A 27,603-nucleotide genomic window follows, 5' to 3' on the forward strand; every position below is an offset into this window, starting at 1 on the left:
CGAAAAAAGAAGGAACGCTGCAGAAGATACAGCCAATCCCGCGATATTTGGATCATCTGGTTTACTGTACATACAATGACCATTTTGAAAATAGGGGCACCTGCAAATAAAGGACACCTGATGTAAGTCCCTTAGGTGTCTCTAATTTATAGGATTCACTACTGTTAAAGTCATACGCACTCATTATTGTTAAAGTGATGCACAGTATAAAGTAGTAAGGACGTGTAAGCAAATAAAGCTGACGAGTGGACAGGAGAAACGTAGAGCAGATGCTGGCCTATTCTGTAATAATGTTGTATAAGAATTGTACAAAATCTAAGTAATTGCACAAAATATGTGCTCTCGTAATATCTCTAATGGAGATATTGTGTTGGTTCTTACAGGAAATAGTAAAGTGCTCCATGCACCCTTGAGTATATTCAAGACTGAGATTGATAGATTTTCGGGCACTAAGGGGATCAAAGGATATGGGGATAGGGCGGGAAAGTGGAGTTGAGGTAGAAGATCAGCCATGATCTTATTGAATGGCGGAGCAGGCTCAAGGGGCCGTATTGCCTACTCCTGCTCCTCCTTCTTATGCCCTTCATAGTTTATGTGGTAGAAATGGATTCTCAACACAAAATAAAAATATATTTTGTTGTGTAAACAGAACTTATGGTGGGTACCTATACCATACAGCATTCTACATAAGGAAAATCATCTATAGCTAGTCAATCCAGTGGTGTGTGGCCTGTCCAGTGGGACATGATTAGTGTCTTGCCTAGCAATCTGTTGCTGCTTCCCTCCTCATTTCTAATAGGTCTCTTCTTGCCATATTTCCAATCTGCTGACTTCCCACCACCACAATCTCTCCACGCAGCAGTATGAACAATGCAGGAATTAAGGGAGGAAATATTTTAGCAATAATGGTAGAGTGGTCCAAACAGAAGAGAAAGAAAGGAGAGTAGGCAGAAGAGAAAGTGAGGAGAGGAAAGAGAAAATGTGAAGGAATGGCAAAGGAGAGAAGGATAAGCAGAAGAGTGTGAGAAGTGAAAGAGGACAGCAGGAATGTTGATTGAGCTTTGCAGATTTTCTTTTTGGTGAACTTGGCAATGTTTATAAGAACATAAGAAATAGGAGCAGGAGTAGGCCAATCGGCCCCTCGAGCCTGCTCCGCCATTCAATAAGATCATGGCTGATCTGATCCTAACCTCAAATCTAAATTCATGTCCAATTTCCTGCCCGCTCCCCGTAACCCCTAATTCCCTTTACTTCTAGGAAACTGTCGATTTCTGTTTTAAATTTATTTAATGATTGTAGGTAGTTGGGTGAAGAAGGCTGAGAATTAATTGGTAGGATCCTACCTGAAAATGTTTGAAATCATCTGAACGAGTTTTAATTAATTTATGTATTACCCAACCGATTAGTGTCTGAATCTTTAGTGACCAATGATTGAGAAATGTGTTATTTTATGGTTTTTAAGGGACACCTGAGAGATAATTTTACAAAATTGAGCTCCTGGTGGGGAGCCTTGGGAATGTTGGTACATGGTCCCACAATTTTCCATCGATTACTATTACAGATAAAATGATATGGGAAGTGTGTGTCAAAATGTCTGATGTAGTCCTGGTGGTCAAGGCACTCCTGTAGGAACACTATTTTATAAAATTACTCCTTTTAATAAAATCTATGCTTATCATGTTAAGGGTCATGGTATATCATTGTTACAGTGCTTTAATTTTATCTTTACACAATAAAAGAATTGCCCAAGTAATTGTCTGGCGTGGTTCTGTAAAGCAGATAAAGAAATTGTGAATAAGTGATTTCCCTGGTTAAAAGTGAATCATGCCTATCTTTCTCCCTTTTTGAAGGTACTCGTAGGGTCGGACTTGTTGCAGTGAAGCTAGGGATGATGCCTTTGTGGACCAAGGCGGGTGACAAACATGCAGTCACGTTACTTCAGGTAAAAGTATGGCATGAAAATAAGTTCCATTTTTAATCATAAAGCCAGTTTGGCTTTTGTGGTTTTGGAAGAAGAGGGTAGGGCATGTTAATAGGAATGGAGTATTGAAGCATAAATGGTTACAGAGCAATACTGTTCAATGTATAGACCGTTTGTCTCTCTAATGATCATTATAGGAAAAAAAATTGACATTTGCACAAATGTACTGCTTGGGTAAGCTGAAATTGTTTTTAAAAAATAGCTTCTGCTGCCTTTTCCTGTTCTTTTGATGGTAATTATGCCCAACCCCAGTTCATCCTCTTGTGTTTTTTTTATTGATGATTTCTAAGTCACCACTTTTGAAAAAAAGTGTAATGTGAGCATATGACCTTTTCATACAACACCTAGCTGTGAAAAGTACTGAACAATATAGTTATAGATTTTGTCCTTTCAAACTTGGGTTGAATCTGGAAAAAAACATTTTGCACTGTAACTTTACTCCAGTGTTGTAATGTGGTTTATAGTCTCTCGCAGGTGGTGGTAATAATTTGAAGTGATGAATTAAATGTATCACACGAAGCATAATGCACAATATTAATTCATATTGGACTACATGTGACTATTTTCACTATATAGTGAATTGGGACTAATAAATAAGTAAACCTAGTGACTACTACTATCAATAAAATTAATAACTTCATGTGTTTTTTTTCTAGGTGCAAGATTGCCATATTGTATCATGTACTCCTAAAGAGCAATATGATGGGAAGAAGCCTGCGCTGGTAGTGGGTGGAAAGAATACATCTTTGTTTAATGTAAGTAAGTGTTTATATGTATGCTTTATTATTTGGCTTGATTCATTAACAATTGAACCAATAAAATATTTATGTAAATATGCTAGGGTAGATTGCAAATTGTTTTAAGTATCTTCAGTTTATTTCTCCATTGCAGTGGTTTGCTAAGAAAATGCAGCTCACCCAAGCCTTTCTAAACCAAAAAATTGTTCCTTTTGGATCCAGCTTGTATTTTGAAGATGGCATTCTTTAACAATGCAAGTCCTGTGAGGAGCTTGTGCCAAAAAGGTTTTCATGCTCCGTGTTTGCTATCCATAAAATCATTTGTGTTGCAGGTATGCCAAATTTTTGTGAAAGTTTTTGCGGATAAGATGGATGTAGTGATCCAAACAATACAGCAAGAAAACAAACCACAGTGTATTATATATGCAAAAAATCCAAACAAATATGCCACAAAAACTGCAAATGTTGAAATTATTAATTTGAAAGTTACCCACCACTTGACATAGATGCTCCCATGTTCATGTAACAGTTCTGATCCAGAAGATCCAATAAGTATCAGGAATTACAGGTATCTGAAAAGATATGCTGGGTAGAGCTGATACCCACAGAAGCCGGCCTTTCCAACAGGATCTGAGGCAGGAGCTCACCGCAATACTAATGAGAGCCCCAAATTCTCTTTCAAAGGGAAGAGAAGACACCATATGGAAAAGGAAAGGGAAACCTTAAATGCTGGGTCTTATAAAAGGGATGTCCAAACAAGGCAAAAGATGTTTTTTCTAATTTAGCAATCAGGCTGAGGTGACAACACTCGGTGCTCCCGACCTATTCTAAATGTTTCCATAGGAAGTGCATGTTTGAAAACTGGTTTTGCCTTTTAAAAAATAAAATATTTTGTTGTTAGTGATAACAACATGCATTTATGTAGGAAACATTCCATGGCACTTTAAGGGGGAAGGATTCGGCGAGGGGTAGAAATATAGATAAAATAAACAAAGGAACAGACAATGAGCTAGAATGCAAGAGTTAGGGGTGACCGAAGGCTTGGTCAAATAGATGATTTTTATAGGCAGAGAGTTGTGCGGAGAAGCAGAGTGGACTGGAAAGAGATTTCCAGAGAGTACAGTTGAAGTGACTGAAGGAAGGGGTGATTCATAAAAAGCTGGAGTCAGAGGGCTGAAAGGTGCTGGGGGGGATGCAAGTTTGCCGAGAGGGTGGGGTGGGGCTGTCAAGGTATTTAAAGACACAGATGAGGATTTTAAATTCATTGTAGGTCAGCGAGGACTGGAGTGATGGGCAAATGGGAGTTGGTGTAGGATGGTGTATGCACAGCTGCATTTTGAATGAATTGGAATTTATAGAGGGTGGGAAGGCTGACATTGGAGAAATCCAGTCCAAAGCCGATAAAGTCATGGATAAGGGTTTCAGCGGCAGTGGGGTGAGTTAGAGGCGGAGACAGACGATGTTGTGGAAGTAAGTGCTTTTGATGATGTATGGGTTTTGGTGTTTGAAGCTTGGCTTAGGGTCCAAAAGGATACCAAGGTTTCACATGGCCTGGTTCAGTTTGAGCAAATGACTGAGGAGGGGGAATTGAGTTAGTGGCAAGGGAGTGTGGTTTATAGTGGGGAAGAAAAATCATTGGCCTTGGTTTTCCGCATTTTCAGTTGGAGGATATTCTGACTCATCCATGCCTTAATGTCAATCAAGCAGTCTGACAGTACAGAAGTAGTCATAGAGTCAAGGGAAGTGGAGAGATGGAGCTGGGTGTCATTAAGTACATATGGATGGTAATCCAGTGTCTGTGGAGGATGTCACTGAGCATGTAAATAAAGAAGAGAAGGGGGCCATGGATAGATTCTTGAGACACTTGGGAGATGATGTGCTGACTGCATTTGGACAGGTGTGGAACCGTGCAAAGTCAGTCCACAGAGCTGGACAACAGACAAGAGGCAATAGAGGAGGATGACGTGGTCTACCATATCAGATGTTGCAGAGAAATAGAGGAGATTTGATTACTACAGTGTACTTAGATTATTGGACTTCCTTGCTAACTATTCAGTGAATGAAGCAGCTAGCTAGGATATGTATGGAATCATGTCTTAAAAAATTAGTTGGTTTAGTAATGTCTGCTATAAATATATATGATAGCTGCAATTAAGAAGTTAAATGTTTAGTCCAACAAAAAAACTATTTGAAATTGAATCAGGTGATGTCTTGCATCAAGCTCTGTTAACATTCTATGATGTGCCCATTTCTTTTAAAAGTAGCGGAGATTTTCCTGGGTCTGCACTCGGACGCAATGGATGGCCTGGGCACAATGAATATTGGAAAGTTGGGCAGGTTAGAGCATATGTCTGTAAAGGAATCCACCTGACTTTCCTTCCATTAATTTAAATGGAAAGAAAATTGAGCAGGTTCCTTTAAAGAAGTGTGCTCTGATTTGCCCAATTTTCTGATATGCGTTGTGCCCAGGTGATCCAATGCGCCAGGGCACAGACCCAGGAAAATCTCCCTTTATAAGTTACCATAGTAAAATCAAGTATTTTCCAATTTACCTGCCCCTCTTTTTTGGAGGGAGGGAGTTGATGTGGTCAACACCCTCAATGCACGAAAATTTTCCCATAATACTAAATGGGCAATGTAAGGTATGTTTTGTAATTGATTGAAAAACATGTTGTGCACATGTAGACACTAGGCACTGTTTCATGCAAAATTAGACTCATTTTTGCCAGCAGCTTGAGTTATGGTTTCTTCATTATGAACGATTTGCTGTTAAGAAATATTGAAAATTCAGTACAGTTTTAGCTTATGTGCTATCTTTTAGACTGAAAATCCTGTTGTATCCTGAGTTTAAAATGTTACTTTACTGTAGTGTATTTCAGTATACTACAGTGATACATAAGTATTTTCTCATACATAATAGCTGCTGTACATTACCACTTTGAAATTGTTATAGAAATTATTAAAATTATGACATCTTTTTAAAATGGTTCATCAAGTAGCTCGAGGAAGTCTGTGATTCCCAGTTGAATGTGAGCAGTTAGCATCCAGATGACCTGTAATGGATTGAAAATGGGTTCTGGATTGGCCAAATTAATGGAAATAGCTCCATAATCTGTCTTAAGTAAGATGTAGTGAATTGTCACTCCTCAATCAATAAAACATTTTAAATGCCTTTGCTTCTGTTTCACAGTGATCAATTCATATTCTATGTGTTTTTTAATTTGGTTTTGCAGTAAGATCTTTGAGGGGCGTGGACGTAGACGTAGCAGTTACATAAACATGTGAAGAGGACATAAGGAATCTGCAAAGGGACATAGGTTAAGTGAGTGGGCAAAAATTTGGCAGATGGAGTATAATGTGAGAAAATGTGAACTTGTCCACTTTGGCAGGAGCAATAGGAAAGCAGTATATTTTTTAAGTCGAGAGAGATTGCAGAACTCTGAGGTACATGAATCACAGAAAGTTAGTATGCAGGTACAGCAAGTGATTAGGAAGGCAAATGGAATGTTGTCATTTATTGCAAGGGGAATGGAATATAAAAGTAGAGATGTTTGCTACAGTTGTACAGGGCATTGGTGAGACCGCATCTAGAATACTGTGTGCACTTTTGGTTTCCTTATTTAAGAAAGGACATAATTGCTTTAGAGGCAGTTCAGAGAAGGTTCATTCGACTAATTCCTAGGATGAGGGGGTTATCTTATGAGGAAAGGTTGGACAAGTTTGGCCTGTATACACTGGAGTTCAGAAGAATGAGAGGTGATCTTATTGAAACATGTAAGATCCTGAGGGGACTAGAAGGAGTAGATGCTGAGAGGATGTTTCCCCTTGTGGGAGAGACTAGAACTAGTGGACACAGTTTAAAAATAAGAGGTCTCCCATTTAAGATGAAGATGAGGAGAATTTTTTTCTGAGTGTCGTGAGCCTGTGGAACTCCCTTCCCCAGAGAGTGGTGGAGGCAGGGTCATTGAATATTTTTAAGGCTGAGTTAGATAGATTCCTGATTAACAAGGGAGTCAAAGGTTATAGTAGGTAGACAGGAAAGTCGGGTTGAAGTTACAATCAGATCAGCAGAGCAGGCTCGAGGGGCCGAATGGCCTACTCCTGCTCTTAATTTGTATGTATGTCCGTTTGTTTTATCAGGATTAGGACAAAGGTTATTTCGGTTGAAACATCATAGTATGAACATTGTCTTTTTAAAATTTTGAATAATTCTGTCTGCTCAAGTACCTACTGTTCTGTTTTAGATGAAAAGGGACTGACATGTAAAATATAGTCATTAGAAGCAATCAACCTTTAAGTGCAAATCAATTTGAGTACCTATGGTTAAAGAGATTATGCAAAAACTAACCATGAGACGTGATCTTATGGTACAGTGCATTAAGCCATGAACAACTACTAATAGGGATTTTTTAAAGTGCTACTTCGAATACTGATTTGCTGCCTTAAAGATGTTAAAGACAAGATTTAAAAACTCAGATTTCCATGTGAAAATTTGAAGATGCTGCTTCAGTAAATTAGTTGTCTTGTGAATGTGCTCCCTTTTTGGTGCAGAGGGGTTCCAACTTCTCAACAGCAGAACTTTGTCCCCTCCCATAATACATGCTGTCACGGAGTGTTCTGCTATGTGTCTCGACAGATAGAGTCAGGACCTGAGAACCTCTATCTCAAGTACCTCCCTGCTGACCGCTATCACTGGCGGACTTGACTGTATTTCACTAGTCAGGAAGAGGGGAGTCTTACCCTAGGCTCGAGTATGGTTAACCACACCAATAAATAGATTAGTCCAAAGAATTAATTGTTTGTTTAGTGTCAAGTTTCTCCTCATACATAAATCTCACTTCAGATGACTTAGTTCAGCAAAGATGGGCACATAACAGAACAGTTTACGTCCAACAGCAATATAGCCAAAAATATATCCGCTCACCAACAATCAATCTATTATCTGCAAAGCAGGCAGCTACAGACGATCAGCCTGGGGTCATCAGCAGCTAAGGTTCATCAGCCTAGTCCGCCTCAGGCATTCGGTTTATATTCCATTCTGATTCGCAGGTATGTCCTATCATGTCCTGCATTATTACATTCATCCAATCTTTTCAAAGTAAGCTGTGGGTTGCTTGCTTATTGGTTTAGCCTTGTTTTTTTCCTTTGCAAGTTTACTCCCTTTACCATCATTCAAAACCACCTACTGTCTGCTTCTATAATTTAACCAGGCTAGGATTGCATGTCCGTCATCTTGTTATTTATATTTTCTTCTTGTCAGTATGGTTTTGTCCACTTTCGTAGCACCTGGCTAATTTTAAGTGGAGGGCCCCATTTTGATTAAACAGTTGTCAGTTTCAACAGGAAATGGCTTTTCTCAAAAAATTTATTTTCCATAATGGTTTCAGATAGCTTCAGATTTAGTTCCTAAGCAGTTTTTGCTTTTTTTTTACATTTCTTTTTCACTCTGCAGTGAACCCTGGTTAAAAATATGGAAGCTTTATTTTGCGCATGTTGACTTCAGTATAAATTTGGGCACTTCACGTTGCAAAGAAAATGTAGTATACATTTTGTATGCTCCAAGTTATGCTCCACATTGGACTTTAAGGTTGAGAGAAATGCTCATCAGTCTTTATGAAGAAGAAACAAGATGTGGCATAAAACAATATAGTACAACCATAGAAACATCAGAAATTGATTTTGAGAATTCTTGGCTGCATGATAAAGGGGCTCTTGATAAATTTTACAATATGTGGAGAGTAGAGAAAAGTGAGTGATATATTGCATAAAGTGTACAAAGAAATTCTTCCAAAATATAAAGTTGGTGAGAGTAATGTTTTCAAAAACACTGGTCATTATGCAACTATTAGCATGGAAGTAGGCATGGAGATTGTCTTATTCCCTGCTTCCACTGAAACCCTAGATGGTTCAATGAGCAAGTCAAGGATGCATGAAAGAGCACAGCTATTAACTATTTCTGCTTATTTTCCTAATGTTTCTTTCTTTCTTTTCCCTTTCACTTCTAAAAGTGAAGATTCTTGCTGATGTTACTATTCAAACTTCTAGTCTTTTTTTATTTTGCTCTCATGGCAGAAGGATTGTTTCCTTAAGCAGATTAAGTCTGTGAATCCTTCTATGTATCATGACTGGGATAACATGCCACAGAACTAATAATTGCCTCTTAACCATGGTATATTGCAGCAGAGATCATGTGGGATACCCAGCAGGTTCTGGTGTCTACTCTGAAAGATTACCACACTGTTAGATTTTACATTCAGGCTGAAACTAATACATTTATTTACAGGTAAGATAATATGTTGCAGCAGTAAGGCACAGCAAGTTACTGATAAAAAAAATACTTAGAAAGCAATGAAGTCAGAATCAAATTGCAAGGCATTAAAATTATCCTCTTCAGAATATATTTCTTACCTAGTCCAATAACCTGAGATTTTGGGGATGAAATAGTTGTTTGTAGATGCAAAGTTTTTATGTGGAAACTGCTGCTCAGCACACAAAGCTCACTTTGTCATTTAGATTAAACTAAAAATTACAGAAAAAGCTCACAGCTCTGTACAATTTCTGGCTTTCATTCAAAATCAGAAATGCTATATTCTAATGAGCAATTTGACACACCATCTGGGTCTGTCATCTGTCAAACCCTTAAACAATGTACATTTTGAAATTCACCTCTTTATCTGCCCTCTCCTGTGGATGTAAAATATCCCATGGCATTTTGAAGAGGAGCAGGGAATTTAGCCCCGGTGCCCTGGCCAATATCTATCCTTTAAAATCAATATCACTAAAAGAGATGATCTGGTCATTATCACATTGCTGTTTGTGGGAGCTTGCTGTGTGCAAAATGGCTGCTGTTTATCCTACGTTGCAACAGTGACTGCACTTCAAAAGTACTTCATTGGCTGAAAGCGCTTTGGGACGTCTTGAGGTCGTGAATAAAAGTTTTTTCTCTTTTTAATTAGTAAATTAATCAGTTTGACCCTTTTTTGCCATTTTGAAATTTAGTAAGGAAAGACAGCTTCCATTTTAATTCTAGAAAATTTCCCAATTTAACACAGGATGAAAAGTGGTTTCATCACAGTGTGATATGATTCTATGGTTGCAAACAGTCTTCCAGTGTCATACCTAAGTAATCATTATTCATGAGTATGTTCTTTAAGTACAGGAGGAAATATTGTAATCCTTATTTCTTCTCTACATTCAAAGTAATCCAATCCCAGTGAACTGCATTTCTTTTATGATTGAGTTGGTGCTTGTTTACCAATTTAGTGGTACAGTTTGGTTTGACATTGAAACTAAAAGTATCCTTGTTGAATTAACCTAAATTCTTGCTATACCCAGCTTTTTCCAGTCAAAAAGTTATTCACATCTGTGTTACTTAATGTACCAATGAATTAAATGCAGCAAAAATAATGCAATCTAATACAAATTATAGCAAAATTATTCATTGGCAGACCAACAGTGAAGAATAATTTCACAATAGCCAAAACTTTGTATGGAATTGCAAACAAGAAATGTCCTCTGCAAGTCATATTTGCTTTATGTTTTATGAATGTTATTTTTTTCTCTTCAGAAACCAGAGTTCGTTATGGAAAAATACAGGCTTGCTGGGATACCCCCAAAACAGAAAATAACAATTTTCAGGGTGTCTGAAAATGCTATCATTAAACCAGGTAATGTCTCAAACAGAACTTGTCTTGTGCATTTGTTTTGGGATGGGTTAAGACAGAAAAACAATGTGAACATTTTGGTATTTATTGGGGGTATTATGCCTCATTAAAATATTTAAATTAGGGATCCATCTCCGGAGAGCAGGTTAGTCGCTCGCGCCCTCCAGCGCACCTCCATTAAAACCGGAAGTTGGGGTCGGGTTTTCCATTTTTGACAACTCCCCCGCCCCGCCTGTCCTGTTAGGTTAAACTTACCCCAGAAGTATAATTTTAAAAATCAGTGATTTACAAATAATTGCAAAAGTAACTGAAAATGGGGGTGGGGTAGAAATGTAAACATTTTTCGCTTTTAAATTCCATTCCAAAAGGTTGTTTTCTCTTCCCACTGGTGGGCACATTGGGATGGCTGGTTTGATTCATTGCCATCCTCAGTGGGGAGGGGACAAAGGCTGAAACGTCACTAGTGAGAGTAGGGAGGAAAGGCTGGCCTTTGTGGGAGGGAGGGAGGGTTGAAGTGCTGTCCAATGGAGGGAGACTCGAAATTATTCTCAGTCGGTGGGGTAGGGGGGCAGCAGGTGATGAAGGACAAATACTATAACTGGCCGAGTGGCTTTTCAGTGGGGGAGGATTTGAAAACGGGGGCCCAATTTCTTAATTGACCCGCCCGACTTGGACATTGCTCAACAGTACTGAATTTCCTTATTCAGTTTATTTGAACAAACTGGGCTAGCTCTAATTGGAAATACTACCTGTAAATGGGCAGTCGACTCAAATCGGGGGAGGGAAATTGAATGCTGCTGCAGGCCAAAATGGTGTACAACAATGCAGGTTCGCAGCAGGTTATGAGCCTTTGTGGGGGTGCTGTCAGAAGGGGTTGCCCTGTAATCTCTCAATCTGTTTCCTTAGGCACTCTTCTTTTTCGATGGGCGTCAGGTGGAAAATGACGTGGGAGGTGTTTATATATAATTGAAATCTCTTGCCTATTTTTGCTAACTCAGCATATGACAAAATTGAACATGGGACCTTCCTAGTCTCTCTTGCTCAGTTACGCACTGCTTTAACAGCTGAAGTATGCGAGGAGCCTACCGTGTAACGTAATAACTGCATTGAAAAAAGTAAGCAGAGTTTGAACAATGACGTACTAGCTCCCCTGATAGAGATAAAAGATGCCAAGGTTAATTTTCCACTGCTTAGCACCTTATCCATGCCAGGTTTGTTGTGCTAGGCATAAGAATATTAGTCTTTCAGCTCTCCGGTCTTGGGTTCGATTGCAGTCGGTACTGATCTCAGCCAGTATGGTAGTCCAGTCTCTATAGTTGGCCTCAGTGTCTCTGATTTAATAAGCCATGACTACCTGGGCAAGGTATTGGATTGTGATCAGAGGCCCTGGACAATTTCCTGGCTGGGGGTTAACACTTTCAGGAGGAGAAAATTAGTGACAGAAATCAGGAAAAAGTTGAATGTAAATATGATGTACAATGTAAATAATTATAAATGTAAGGAGTGTCTCAACACCAGGTTATAGTCCAACAGCTTTATTTGAAATCACAAGCTTTCGGAGCTTTGCTCCTTCGTCAGGCTCCGAAAGCTTGTGATTTCAAATAAAGCTGTTGGACAATAACCTGGTGTTGTGCGACTCCTTGCATTTGTCCATCCCAGTCCATCACCGGCATCTCCACATCATAAATAATTATAGTATGATCCATGCGACCCCTGTGCTTTATTCTTTAATAATCCAACAGTTGATGATTGAATCATTTGCAACGATTTGTGATTGGTGGCTTTAATTTGATTTTAAATTTGTTCAAGGTACTCCATTGTATGCTGCTCACTTTCGGCCAGGACAGTATGTTGATGTCACAGCAAAAACGTAAGTCCTATATACTAGAAAACCTGCTTGAAATTGGAGCAAAAAGCAGAACTTATAATCATTCATTAGGAGGTGTATCTTTGAATCCTTCAGCATCTTGTCCTGTGTGCTGAGCTTTTGACTTGCAGACTGGTCATTCCTTACTTGCATGTCTAGTCTATGAACTTGCATTGTAACATTGCATTTTAGAGAAAAGTTGATGATGCAACACACTAGTTTTAAATGTTGTACTACTATAAACAAAATTTTATCCATAAATACTCAAATATTATATTGTTTTAGAAATGCTTCATTTCCATAAGTTACATAAAATAATTGCAGTGCAGACAATACTTTGAAAAACCCTGTGCATTCCCTGGGGAAAAGAATCAGAAACATAACTATCTAATCCTGTAATATTACACAGTAATGCCAATCAACACCAGGTCTTTCATATCTTTTTGATTAGTTTACTTAGAAAAAAAGTTCCAACTTAATTTAATGAATATTATGGGAATATTATGAATGTTATCTTAAAGGAGCTGTGTGCCTTAATTTGTTTGGCAAATGGTAAAATGATTTAATATTGGGAGAATCATTTAATATTTTTTTCAACAAAAGTTTTTTTTTAAATGGAAATGGAGGAAAAAGGTTTAATAGTAATTGCATTACTTTGTCGTTCTTTTTAGAAACATTTGCTGTTAGTACTCTCTAACAGTATTTCTATGCACTTTGCCATCTGAGGCAATTCATTGCTAAAGCTGGTAGTTAGTTCTCTTATTTCTTTATATGATTTGCGCTGCATGCTTAAGTGCAACACTTCTTAAAAGCCCTGTTCTCACAGCTAATGCATTAACACTACCAGATCAGAATAAAAATGATTCTTCTATATCTGAGCAGCATGGTGAGGATTGTATTCACTGAAATTAATGAGTACTGACTTCTAAGCTTTTCAACAGAAGCTCATTGTATGGTGTGTTCTTCTTGAATCTGGTGGTCTATTTGCTAACTGATCACGCTATGCTTCTCATTTAGAAAGGCTTAATTATGAGTCACTATTTTTGGACAAACTTGAAGCTGTGTATGCCTGTCTTTATACCTAATTTATTAACCTTGGCTTCATAGTAGCACTCTCGCCTCTGAGTCAGAGGGTCGTGGGTTCAAGCCCCACTTTAGTGATTTGAGCTAGGCTGACACTTCAGGGCAGTAACTACACTTCAAAAGTATTTCATTGGCTGTGAAGTACTTTGGGACATCCTGAGGACAAGAAAGGTGTTTATATCATTGTAAGTTCTTTCTGTCTCTTGATGCATTTACTTTTCATCATGTTGAAGGCAGTTTTGCCTGCTCATTGAGAATTGGTGTAAATTGTAAGCCAATGAATTCATGCAATGATTGCATGAAATCACAAGAAGTACTGTGAATTCAGGTTTTATCTTTTGATTATACAGTGAAAGAGACTTTCAGTCATAAGGGACTGCTTTATATGATTGATCATTCACAAATACATCAAAATCCAGTAAAACACATTTTGATGATTTCATCTTCCATTTGATAAGAACAAAACTGTACTAAGCTGACTTGCTTGTCAGCAAAGTAAAATTCTAGGCACTTGTATTCCATTGTGTGCTGGTTAGATACAGAGAAGCCCACTTAAATCTGTAATGTGTACAAGTCTCTCCAATTTCTAATTCCCATGTGTAGCCAACTTGACTTGTATTTTTTTTATTTTGAATGGGGTATGACTTATTGTGTATAGTAGGGCTCGGGGACAATGTGAAATGGTATTAATGCCATCATGTCAGTGCGTTCTGCTTTAGCCCTGTATCTTCCTGCTTCAAATATTTTTCACTTTTCCTTTAAAAGATGCAGTGGTCTGTGCCTTAATAGGCTGCTTTTGCAAATTCGGATCTGCTGTAGATACCGTCTTGGGTTCATTGGTATCAGTCACTCCCATCTTACTTTCAATGGTAGATGACTCGCACAGCTTTATATCTACCTGTACAATAGCTCATGATCTGGACTGGATTTTCCCATCTTTCATGAGTTCTTAAATCTCACTAGAGGTAAACAGATTAAAGACGGTGAGAGGAGGCCTAATTAACAAGTTGCTTTTTTTCAAGGTAAGGTGAACATACAGATTGGCAATTATGATCAAACTCACTTGATTCAAACAGTACAACTTATCTTTCCATAATGATACAAAATAAGGAGCATAACACGCTCCCTCATATCAGTGGGTTGTCTTGCTTGACTTAAACAAGGTGGCTGTACCTGTTCTTCCAGCTTTTCTGACCTCCTAGTCTTTTCTGACCTAGTCTCTGCAAAAGCCCTTGCAGCTTTTTTTATATTAAAAAAAACTGATTACTTGTACAATATTCCCTTTCAAAAGGCATCTCTGCCAGCTTATGTCCCAGCCTCTATGTGTCTCTGCTCATGGCCAAAACAAAAGGATAAAAGATTTTCGGGCGCTGCTTGGCTTATTATGGCCCCAACATGGTGGACAGGGAGCGTGCGCACCTTTCCTGCTGTAAGTATTCTGCCCGCCACATTGGGTAAGGACAAAGAATATGCATCTTTTACCCAGGCCTGAAGCAGGCACTAGGCCCTTTGCTTATGCAAATAGTCTAATGCTTGTTTGAGGCCGCTTCTCCAAGATTGGTTTCCCCTGAGGCAGCCGGCGCCAGTGCCAGCTGCATCAGAAAACCAGGCCTAGGGATCACCTGCTAGGCTCAACCTAGAAGGTAAGTAACTTACCTGAATGTGGAGCCAGGAGGAGCAGGAATGTTCTTCCCAACCCCACATTAAAGGAACCGACCGTCTCTCCTCTTGGGACCGAGGGAGGTACTACTCCTATGTGGCATGGCAGATTGGTGTTTTAACACTGACCCAGATTTTGCTGTCAAAATAACGGTGAGGCTAATGCCATTATTTATGCGCAGATGGTACAGCAACTTCAGGCGAGGGGCAGATGCTCGTTTAAATTTGGATATCCAAAAGTTGCTGTCTGAGATGCGCTGCTCTGCTGTTAGCTTCACGTAAACAGCATTTCGCTGTCTGCCAATGAAATGCATTGAATGTCGTGAAGTTGCTGTATTTGTGCGGTAAATATGCACTAAACTCACCACAGAAAGTTAAGCCTTGTTCATTTTAATCTAAGTACCCTTTTAACGATATGATAAATGTTAATTACTGCTGGTCAACCTTTCTAGCACTGATCATTAACTATTACAAGTGTGGAGTCTCATTCCTTCAGGTTTTAATTGTTGCAGATTTAAAAAATGTAAAATGTTAAATTTTTATTTTCTGTTCCCTTCTGTCTCTTTCTCTCTCTCTCAATCCAATCTTTCTTTCCCTCTCTTTTTATTTCTCTTTCTGTACCTGATTTGACATTAAATTCACCCACTCTAATTTACACTTCCTTCTCAGTCCTTGCGCTGTTAATTTCACAATCCTTCAATCTGATTGGTTAAGGAGATACACAGTTGCTTGCCCTGTTCACTTAGGTCCCAGATATCCTGTTTCCCTTGCTGCTACGTTATCAGCTCACACTTTCAGCAACTTGCCACGTAAAAAATGTAAAAACCTAAAGATGCAAGGGCAAGTCTAACTAACGGCAGGTGCATTACTAATTAATGTGTCTTGATGTTAGTCAATTTTTTTTAAAGGTGTAATATATTTATATTTACACATTTCCTGTTATTTATTGATCACCCACTTGTACTAGATATATGCCTCTACTAATTTTGTAATAAATAGAAAGAAATGGTGAACCCGCACCTCCCAGTTTATATTCTATTTGTGATCCTGGTAACACATTTTTGAAGCATTTTGTTTTGTAACCCAAAAAAAAATCAATTGAAACTGTTGAGTGAAGTCACTTTGTCATTGTGATAAGATTGATTGTTTGCTATGTTCATATAGCTACAGTGACATGAGATTTTTCAGTCACATGCTTTATAAAATGCCAATGTTTAAAAGTGATACAGGAGGTTGCTAGAAAGCAGTAGTAATATTTGACAGTCAACTGATTAATATTAGTCAGTAAATCGATTTCAAAAGAGTCACTCAGCCCTTTTAGTCTATTAACACCCATATCTATGTGCTGTAACTGTCTTATGTTTTTTACTGTTAAAAGAATCCTGGCTTCTGAGATTACATTTTTCAACCATTAAATCCAACAGTTGCTCTGCAGATTAATTAAAGATGAAACAACGTGCCTGTGGTGTTAGTGACAGTGTCAGTCGTGTGTGATGGATCACCGAGTGCCATACCCAAAGTGATTAGAATAAAATCTGAAGACAAGTTGTATTGGCTGAATAATGACTGGAAAACATGCCAACTCTAGTCTTGTTTTGCATGTTGATTGTTTACTGAGGTGGTACTGATTTAATTTTTGCAAGGAGAATTCATGTGTTCAAACTACTCTTGCAGCAAGTACTACAATGATTGCATATTGCCAGAATTTAGGAAACGCTTCAACTTTTGCTAAATATGCTTTTTTTTAAAAAAAACAAGTAAAGCCATACCATGGATCTAAATTATTAAGCACAGTTGTCATCTTGAAATTCTATTTATTTATTCTTGGGATAATCAAAACTGACACTGATGAATTTTGGGGCCAAGCATAACCTATGACAGTATTTTAAGAAGCGATCAGTTGTCTTTGATTCTTAGTGGTATTGCATAAATGTTATATATTGGGTGCGTGCTTGTAAAATGGGTGTTTAATTCTGTGTTTTTGTATGAATGTTGAATATTAGATATAGTTCTCGTAGAATGAAATTTGAGATTTACGTGGTCAGTACTGGAAGAATTAAGATGTTTTTTGCTATTTTGTTTAACTGGGTGTGTTAATTATGCTTGAGCACATAGTCAGGGATCACATGTATTAAATGTTTAAAACCATATTAATAATGCAATTGCTCAATATATTAAATACATTTATGTTCTCAGCAAAGAGTGTAGTCTATATTGTCATGTAGATTTTTATGAATTTGGAGGCACATCCTGGTTTAGTGACTGAATACGGCAAGTTTCCTTTTTATCATGAGGGATTCTTACAGGTGCTTTGGAGATGAGATTCAGCAATTCTATCAGTTTATAATTAAGGTCACTAGTTAATGGTGACTGAATAAGTCAAATTCCTTATTACATGGATTCTGGGGATTTTTTTACCTGAGTTTTAGGGGTCACTTTTGGCCATTCCACCATTTTCCATGAAAACTCTAAACCAAAGCAGTTGGCCATGGTGTGATCTATGCACTTTTTTGCCAGTTATCACCTGCCCTAAAAACATCTTTCCCTTGAAGACTACATTTGGTCTTCACTCCCTGTGCGCAATGCCATGGGAGAACAGCTAATTACTATTTAATTCCAATTGCCTTAAGATAGACATTTTTTAAAAATTAATGAACCTCCAGTATGTGATTCTCATTAAATGCTTCAAGTAAAATTTGTGTTTTGTTCTGAAATTTGCTGCTCGGGTAGCTTTAAAATATCAACTTATATTTATATAGTGCACTCTAGGTGCAGGAAGACATCTCAGAACAGTTTACAATAGGGAGAAAAATTAAATTAGGAAAAGGGCGAAAAATGAAGTGGGAAACCAAAAACACGGTTGAAGAAGAGGGTTTTGAGAAGCAAAGGAGGCACGTGGCAAGATGGAAGGGAATTCGGGGGGCAGGAGAGTAACAGCTGAACAAGCAATTCATGACCGAGAGGAAGGGCGAGGCTAAGTCAGTTGTTACAGCAGCAGAGGATGCATGAGGGAATGCAAGATAGGAGATCATAAAGGTCGTAGAGTGGGGCAAAACTATGACCAGATTAGCAAACTGAACCAGAATTTTAGAATCGACACACCGGCACAGGTTGCTGGTGGAAGATGGGAATGTTGCACTTGTTGCATGTGAAGACATGGGTTGTATCACTTTAGATGAGCTGAAGCTTGTGAAAGATTGAGGGGGTGAGGTCAAGCTGAAGAATGTTAGGAAAAGTCAAGCTTCAAGGTGACTACAGTTTTGTCAGCAGAAGGGAAGTGTTGGACTTGAGGCAGATGAAAGTAACAGAACAAATGTGGGGGATAAGCTGAGCTGTGGATCGAGTGGGGTGTCAAGGTTACACACCTCTTAACTGAACTTGTTGGTAGCCAGGGAGGTGCTGACATGAGCCAAAGAGGATGGCCCCTCAGTTTTGCAGATTGTCATCCAGAGCAGAAGTTCCCAAACTGGGGGGACGTGATGGGGTTATCTGGGGCTTGAGAAGGATGCTGGTTGTAACTCACTAAACAGGTAGGGGGGGGGAAATTGGATAGGGCCTGTTTTTGGGCGGGGGTAGTGTGATCCACTATTGCCCCACGCCAAGTGGCCCCTGCGCAGGCAGGACGAGACTTTAGTCAGGCCTGAGGACTTACCTGCAATTCTGCGTTGGGACTCAGTGTTGAACGAGGATTCCATGCAATTTGCACTTTCCACCAGCAGGGGAAGTCCCAATCTCTTAAAGGCAGGCTGTCTCTTAAAAATCTCTCAAAGGTAGCTGGAACCTGTTTGCTGAAAATAACAGTCTGCTGTCTGCAGAGTCTGGACGGAGATCAGATATCGCACACGTAAAACACAGATGCAGATCCCGTCCCTATGTTTACAAACTGAGTTTTGTTAAAACATTGAATAAAGGTTGCACACTACTAAATCCCACGTCCTCCAATCTGCATGCCAGACCTCACTAATCTGTCGACCTGAGTTTGTACCAGGCCAGAGAGAGTGCATGCACCAAGGTTCTCTGCTGATGCACTGGACGCCTTGGGGCAAGAGGTGGACAGAAGGAGGGACATCCTATATCCATGGTGGGTGGGGGGGATGGGGCGGCGGCAAGAGGACCCCCCAGACATATATCCAAAAGGCAGTGGGAGACTAAGTCAATGGCAGGCACACAGCATCATGAACATAGATGCAGTGCAGGAAGAAGTTCATTGCTTTGACACCAGTGGTCAAGATGAGTGAGGTCAAGTGGCGTCTCCTACCAACTACACCACTAGCCGCATCCACTGCTCCACGCACTACACCCCCGTCGCCCACATACCAACAAACTCTTTCCATCAGTACTCAACTCTGCCAATCAGATGCTTCCTCTCCCTTACACATTTCCACTGTTGCAAGCTGCACACCCACAACTCACCGGCCACACACACTGGCAGCCATTCAACCATGACAGGCACATCACCCAGACACACGTCCCATTTTCTTGCAGGAGAAGTAGGCGCATATCAGGAGGTAGTAAGTGGCAGTGGCGTTTAGCCCCGCGAGCGTGTTCCACCATTCAACGAGATCATGGTTGATCTGTGACCTAACTCCATATACCCAGCTTAGCCCCATATCCCTTCATACTCTTGGTTCACAGAAATCTATCAATCTCAGATTTAGAATTCACAAGTGAGCTAACATCAACTGCCGTTTGTAGAAGAGCATTCCAAACTTCTCCCACCCTTTGCTGTAGACGCATTTCCTAACTTCACTCCTGCATGTCCTGGCTCTAAATATTAGGCTATGTCCCCTAGTCCTACTATTCAAGTATAGGAGACCTCCAAAAACAGTTACAAATGTCTTGGCTGTCAAACAATAATCCAGCCACTAACCTGTAAATCCTGCATGGTCCCTTTAAATAGTGCTGGTGGAGGTCCTCCAGGCACTCTAAGACACGTTCAGATGCTCGAGGTTAAGACTGTGCGTTGAGTTGAGCGTTAAGTCCCAAAATGATGTGTATCTCTTTAAATCAGCATTGCACACTGTATCCATTTTCTCCTTACTTTACGTGCTTCCAGCGTTCATTATCTATGCCTGCGCTAACTCCTGTACTAAGATGGCGTCCGGCGCACGTCACGCTGGAAACGTGCGTGCGCAGCCAAGACACCATCTTGGCACTTCGGGAGGCTGCGTAGTGCCAAAACAATGGGTGCTAGACGGCCCAATTTAGCGCCCGTAATGTCTGCAATACCTATTTTTTTTTCCATTGGTAGCACGTCCCTGAACTTTCTCAGGCTTATTCCCAACTCTGCTCTCTCCAAAACTCAGACATTCCCTGCAGACAGTTCCAGTTTACTGGTATTTCCAATAACTCTCAGTTTAAATGTATTTCTTTCAGTTAACAAAAAAGGTTGCTTGCTTTCTGATCTGTACCTCTGTGCAGCATAAGTTTCTTTTGGGAAGTGCTCATGAGCCCTGGAGCCCTTGCTGCCCTGGAGAAATAAATCAATAGCAGTTAGTCATTGCCCCCCACCCCCAACCCCAACTCTATTTCAAAAATATATTAAAAGGTTAATTGCCCTGAGTTGTGTGGAGCGTCTGCTTTTTTTTTGTTACTGCATCGACGTCTTCCAGTCCTCATGATGTTTAGATAGAATAGATAAATAGCCCTCCATTTAAAACTTGTCGTTGCCTCAGAAATTGCTTAGTTGCTTTATTGCTCAATGCTCTGTACCTTTCTGGAAAGTTTATTTTGTCCTGCTTGGATTTCGTGTTGCTGCTTGCTTGGCATCATCTTAAATTGAGAAATAAATTAATAATGGCAACCACACTTGTGGGTCCTCGATGGTTGCAGAAAATAATTAAACTTGTATGTTGCCACCTCGAGAGCAACCCAATAATTTATTACTCCCTGTTCCTCCCTCATTCCCCTCCCAAACAACCTGACCACAGATTCATTCTGGTTCTGTCCTCAGAGGATGTTTCATTGTGCACACGGCTCGTGTCCCCAACCTGAAGTGAGGAGAGGCTTGCAGTTTTTCTTTCAGTTAAGTTGCTTTAACTGTCATAGTGGCTGGAAAATTCTTTGCATTTGCTCATGCTTCGCTGTCGTTACTTCACCAGAAGTGCAGTGGATATACGGGATTTGCACCGCACTTCCGGCAACGTACCATCAGTGAAGGGGGAGCAAATCCCAGGAATTTCCGGCCAGTGAGTTCTCATGATATGATTGAACTTCATATTAAAACCAAATGTGTAAGGGAGCAGATGTAATACAACTGAAGTGACAAAACTTGCTGAAGTATTTCTGCGTTAGCAGCTATATCAACATTAAAATTAATTATTTAAAAATACTGTTTCTTAGAAAGAGGGGGGCATACATGGGATAGGAATCTCCGAGAAGGGGGTGGGGGTTGTTAAGCCGAAAACAAAATTGAAAATGTCTGATCTGGAGGAAGTTGTGGCACCTCCAGGCCTTGATCTCAGACAGGCAATATTAGAGTGTGGCAGAAATCCAAGTGGCAAAGTGAGGTAAGATTAGGTGTTGTCTGCATACATGAGGAAGCTGACCCTGTACTTCCAGATAATACTGCTAAAGTGTAGCATGAAGATAAGGAATAGGAGGAACTCGAGGAATCCTGTGGTACCCTGGAGATAACCATACTAGCAGAGGAGGAGAAGCTGTTGGCAGCAATAGAGAGCTTGTGTTGAGTCAGCTAAGAGTGAAACCAGAAGAGAACAGTGAGATGGAGTGCAGATGAGAGATGTTGAAGGACGATGGAATCACAATAGTGGCAGAGAGAATGAGAAGGTAAAGAGTTACACAGGATGTCAATTTTGACTTCGACCCATGCAGTCTCAGTACTTTAGACGGTGTAGAAACCAGATTGCAGGGACTTGAATAAGGAGTTGTGAGGGAGCTATGAGGCAACAATTAAAATCAAAGCTGAATAAAGAACGAACTTGCATTTATATAGCACCTTTCATGATAGTCACTTGGATAGCTCTTTCAAAGAGCCGGCACAGGCATGATGCGCCACAAGAACTCCTTCTGTGCTGTATGATTCTAAGAATATTTTTCCTTCTTCATAATCTTGAACTATACAATGTTATCAGTAGACTTATTTAACTTGCTGGTACATTATAGAAAAATATTGTAATGCTGTGCAAACACATTTCCAGTGAGAGTCCTAATTCTTCATCTCAAATTGCTCCCACTATAGTGTTACGCAGGTCCAATCTCCAATCACAAGTCTAGGGAGGATTAAATATATAATCATTTAAAATAAAACACAATTGAAGTGATTTACATAGATGTAATTATGGAATAAATGACATTAAAGTCATTTTTAATTTCACTTTTTAATTCTAGATACTTCACTGGACTGAATTAAAACACCCAATGTTAGGATTTCCAGACCAAATTTGTGAATAAAAAGGACAGAGTTATAAGAAATATGTGCAATACGTAACTGTGGTATTGAAACTGATTGAAGTAACTGATTGAAGGACACTCGATGCATTAAAGGAAAAAAGCAGTCGTTTGGCTGACAGTGATTTGTTTAATGGATTCTCTTTCTATATATATTTCCTTTTGAGTTACTTTGCCTTGACTCTCTCTCTGGAATGGGATCTTGTCTGCCAGAGATGCACATCAGGAAATTGTGCAAGCTGCCCATAATTTTCTGTCTATTAAAGTTAATGGGTAGAAAAGCAGGGGCTGCTGCATGTAATTTCCTTTTATGTACTTCTAGCAGGCGAGACTCGTGACAGGAGCACAGTAGTTAGAGAATTTACCCTCTTGTGCCTTCTGATAAAATTCATTGACCAGCTGGAACATTTTCCATGGGAAAAGAAAATTGGGTAGGGTGTAATGCGGGCTGTTGATTCACTATCGCTCATTTTGCTCTACCGCCGAAGACCAACTTCACCTCTGCCTCACAAGTATAAAGCATTTCCATTGAAACTTTTCTAACGGTCAACAAAACACCGGTGCAATAATTAGCTGGCATCAAAATTTATTTAGGTTTGTTTGAACATTGAAATAACATTACATGAAGAAAGAGACACTCTATCCCCTCACCTTTCCTCTTAGTTAGTCTCTCTCTTTGTAGAATACAAAACAAAGGCTACAACAGCTGTTTCTACACAGTGAACTAATTGTCACTTCCTTCTCTAACCTTCCAGTTGAGCTGACCTGCTCAAGTGAGGACTTGGATTATTATTATGCGATGGCACACAACAGCTGCATCTCTCTTAGGTTTGGCAGTGGCTGCAAATATTTTCAAATCTGCATGCTTTACTCTCTCTCTTTGTCCCCCCCCACCCCAAGAAATTCCATAGCGAGTGCTACAAGTACAGATTATATCTGAAATGTTTGATACATATAGTGATTCTAGAGCACAATATACTTTTACCTGCAAGTGCTTAGTCAGATTAAAAATGTCTCATTCGCAGGAGCTGTTTTTTAAAAAAGAGAATTTGAGTTGTTCACTTTATCCTTGATGAAAGTTTGGTGACCACTGGATGCTTAAGTTTTTATAAAAGTAATTTTGTGTTGTGTTCACACATTCTGAGATGGGCTTATTTTATCAGATCCACTATTTACTTGAAATATTTCCCTAAAGTGAAGGGAAAAGTGTTGAATTTTATTGGTTAAATAGCAGTCAGTATAAATATAGTTGTGTGCTACAATCTGATGTATGTTTGTAGTCTGCCTATTTACTATTATTGGTGTAACTTGGATGGGTAGTGTTCTCGTCTGTTGAATTTTTCCAGGAAGCCGCTGGTGGGAATAGGATTGAAGAGAATCGATAGAGACCAAAGTCAGAGGAATCAGTCCACTACTGAATCTGATTGCACGAGCAATAAAACACTTAAATAAACTGCTAGGCTTCACCAGAAGTTGTATTATGCATGTAGTATTTGCCTGTGTTGTCACTGTGAACATGCTGATAACCTGTGGGGTATGGTTTATATTCTTTGAGTAGTCTTGCATGGTAACTCAGGAACGATAGAACCACAAGTTAGTTGTGGCCACTGTCAGATATGAGAGCTAATATCCCAGGTGTATGTCTTTGGTTTAATAATTAAATACATTAAATTTTAATTGGATGAACTAGAAAAGAGCATTCAGTGCAATGCAAAGCTTCCAGCATGGTATTTGAGGTGATGGATCTATTTCTGTAGAAATTAGGCGTAAAGGAACCTTTGTGGGTCTTCAATTCAGTCTAACTTGCAATTAGCTTGAAACAAATTCAGTTGGATTTTAAAAAACGGTGAATCTTTACTCTTCTACCTCATTGTAGTCCAATTCATTGGCCACTACCCATATGTGGCTAGTTGGGAATCCAAATGTGGCTAATTTAATTTCTGATTAGTAAATAAAAAATGTCTAATAGGCACCTTCATTGGGCACATGATCTCAATACTCGTATTCGCATGCGCATGCTTGTGTATTTTAACCTTTTTGTTGCGGCTAGTCAGCGATTTTCAGTCGACAACACTGTTCTACCTCAGTTAAAATAAGCCTTTGTGCCTACATTGTTTTTAGTTAGAAAAATAATTCTTCTATGTATTTATGGCTTATAAAAACTCTCCATAAGCAATTTCATTTTTTTTGAATTTGGGTTAGTTCATAATTTTAGATGAGCAACCTTCTTTAACAATCTATTTGTTAAAACAGTTTTGAAAAATTATATTCAAATATACAGCACTTTTTTCAAATAAAGTTAGGAGACAGAATTCCATAAACAGATGCAGTATGACTACAGGTTATATGGAGTCATGCCAACACTATAGAATATCATCCAGGCTGCATCGAGAGGTCCCAGGTATAGTGCATTAAGACGATTTGGCTAAACTGCAAATGTTCTGATTGGTTTAAGAGCAAAACTATGGAGATTATCCATTTTTTTTTAATAGCAAAATAGGATTGAGTTTTCCATTTTTACAAGATTTTGTTTTTTGCGCTCGTGACTCGTGCCTTATCTACTTTCTGATCTTGCTTAAATTGTTGGGAGGAGGTGCCGAGAAGAAGTCGTCATGCATTTTACTACAGAAAGGGACGGATAAGCTACTCTGGGCAGGTTACAGAACAGCATTTGCAAACAATACAGAAACTGAAATGAGCATTTATAAAAAGCTATGCACATATGTAATTGAACAGTTTTGTCTGTGCACAGTGCCATATTAAAATCAGTGATGGAAAAATTATCTGGTTTTCAATGACCCAAAATTCACACATCTTGGATTTTCTAGTTCAAATACCAGTAAGCCAATTGCTTGTGCTCTTGGCTGAGGAATGCAGGCTGATCTGAGAAAAACCTAAAATAGAAACCGGTTGGAGAAAATACCCCCAAAAAATAAAAGAAAAATTTTCATAATGAAATATAAGGGGATGAAGTCAACTCAGAATGCAACAATTTAAAATTGAAAGCATTTTAACTTGGAATATTTCATCGTGTGGGGGTGTCATATTTAATAAGATGGATAGATTCTTTGGAAATTTTTAAAATATTGCAGTTTGATACAAAGAATAAATTATAGTGCAGTTCTCACCTCCACTTAATTATATCACATTGGGAATGGAGTCTTCCCCAATTAAGCTGTCTACCTATTAAATAATTGGGTTAATTAGTGCCATATCACTGTACAAATAATCATATTCTCACACTGTATTCGATGCAGTATTTCCAAAACAATGTTACAGCATAAGTGAAGTATTGAAACCTTGAAGTAATTAAATTCTTCATTGGTCTTACTCAGGATACACTCAATTGATTAATGACCAGAAAAATGAGGTATTTTTCAAAAGCAGACCCTGCTGGCACATGTAATGATGGTCCACAGCAAAATAGTGTTCAAACATGTTTGCATTCACAAAATAAATGTAACACACATAAGTTATACGTTGTTACAGACTACACATTGTTACGGATCAAAGAAAACTCTCTTCAAATTTCTCCCAATTTATACCAGTTGTTTTACCTTTTGAGCTGAGGTTTCCCAGGCTACAGCTCTTTCCTTAGTATCTTTAGTGACTTGAAGGGAAAGAAAATTGCAGGGCTATGGGAAAAAAGCAGGGGACTGAGACTAACTGGATTGCTCTTACAAAGAGCTGGCACGGGCTCGATGGGCTGAATGGCCTCCTTCTGTGCTGTTACCATTCTGTGATTCTATGGTTTCCAGGAAATTAGACCTTCTGGCTGACGGGGAAATTATCTACATTAATTGCTGATTACTTGGCTTGCAAATTTTTCAAGTGAGCACACTTTCCGGCATAATCATGTGGTGTTGCATGTAACCATCTAACCCCTCCTGCTTTTCTCAAACTGAGTAACACAAATGTAAATGTGCTAAAACTTAGTTCTTCCCTAACTGTGGAAGCAAAATGCCAACACCCAGAACCTGGAGATTTCCATGGTAATTTAACCTGTATAATTAGGCTACTCATAGATTAAACTTTACACAGAATATTCAATTGCCATATCAATAAAACTTCAACCACTACCCCATTATAACTCTCTGCAGAACTAACCAGTTCTTATCCAGGCAGAAGTAAATTTTGTTTCAAACACAGTGAAAACTCAATGAGAAAGAAATAACTTAGATAAAATGTAAACATCTCACCTACTATGCTATGGTGGTTGCTCAGTTTAGAATATCGTTTCCAATGATTTATGATTTTCTCCCAAAGCAGGACTACATATCTATTGCACATGTTCTAATTTTTCAAGACCTTTTATGTTTCAGCCTATTGTAAAAATATGGAGGAATACATTTGAATTCTGATGTGCAACTTTGAGACTGTCAGTGTTAAAATGGATGTTTTTTTTAATCCTATGAATCTCTTGCAGAATTGGCAAAGGTTTTCAGGGAGTTATGAAGAGGTGGGGATTTAAAGGCCAACCTGCAACTCACGGACAGACCAAAACCCATAGGAGACCAGGCGCTTCAGGCCCTGGTGGTGTAAGTATTATTTCTGTTGTTTGAGAAAGTAGCATTTCCAGCACTACTTTGCACCACCCAGTGCGTTGAATTGCCGCAAATGGTCAGCTTCAACAATTCAAGGCTGGAAGCTCTTTCATTCTGCCAGTGCTCTAGCGCATTTGAAACATTTTGCTATTGTGTTCAATTCACTTTGTAGTTGGTTTTGGTCCAGATCATTGCATTTTTTCTAGTTAGCAATAACTGTAATGACATTCACTAATATTTCTAATATGTATTATTTGCATTTTGAAAACACAATTTCAGAATTTGCAACCGAGTGAAACAGATTGTCTGTTATAAATAACTAGTGTCAGAGCTTCTGGTTGATTGCTTTATATGTTGAACAGATCAAATGTGGGATATGGTATGATCCTTGTCTGAGTTCAGGTGGCCCTTTCACATTTCACAGGCTCTGGTCATTTGTGCACTTTTGTGCCCAAACTCTAATCTAGATCTTAAATTTAATATGAATTTCTTTGTAGCTACAATTTAGACATTGAGTTTGTTTTCTTCATAAGGAGCTTGTGGAATATTAGAATTCTGTAATTAATACATTTATACAAATATATCTAAATAATACAAAAACTTTAGACTAGTGGGCTTAGCAAGTAGATTACAATCTTTAATACTGAAAAGGTACTAT

At 38.9% G+C, this 27,603-nt stretch overlaps 1 protein-coding gene across 2 annotated transcripts in view; it reads left to right on the forward strand.

The window, feature by feature from the left end:
- mrpl3 (mitochondrial ribosomal protein L3) overlaps window positions 1-27,603 on the forward strand; it is a 77,142-nt gene that overhangs the window by 15,449 nt on the left and 34,090 nt on the right. For both annotated transcript variants that reach the window (XM_068001841.1, XM_068001840.1), the window contains exons 3-7: window positions 1,851-1,942; window positions 2,638-2,736; window positions 10,286-10,385; window positions 12,192-12,252; window positions 26,828-26,939. In XM_068001841.1, the coding sequence (XP_067857942.1) occupies window positions 1,851-1,942; window positions 2,638-2,736; window positions 10,286-10,385; window positions 12,192-12,252; window positions 26,828-26,939 (464 nt within the window). The remainder of the gene's footprint in view (window positions 1-1,850; window positions 1,943-2,637; window positions 2,737-10,285; window positions 10,386-12,191; window positions 12,253-26,827; window positions 26,940-27,603) is intronic.

This window comes from Heptranchias perlo, chromosome 2, assembly GCF_035084215.1.
Source record: "Heptranchias perlo isolate sHepPer1 chromosome 2, sHepPer1.hap1, whole genome shotgun sequence".
NCBI classification, from domain to species: domain Eukaryota; kingdom Metazoa; phylum Chordata; class Chondrichthyes; order Hexanchiformes; family Hexanchidae; genus Heptranchias; species Heptranchias perlo.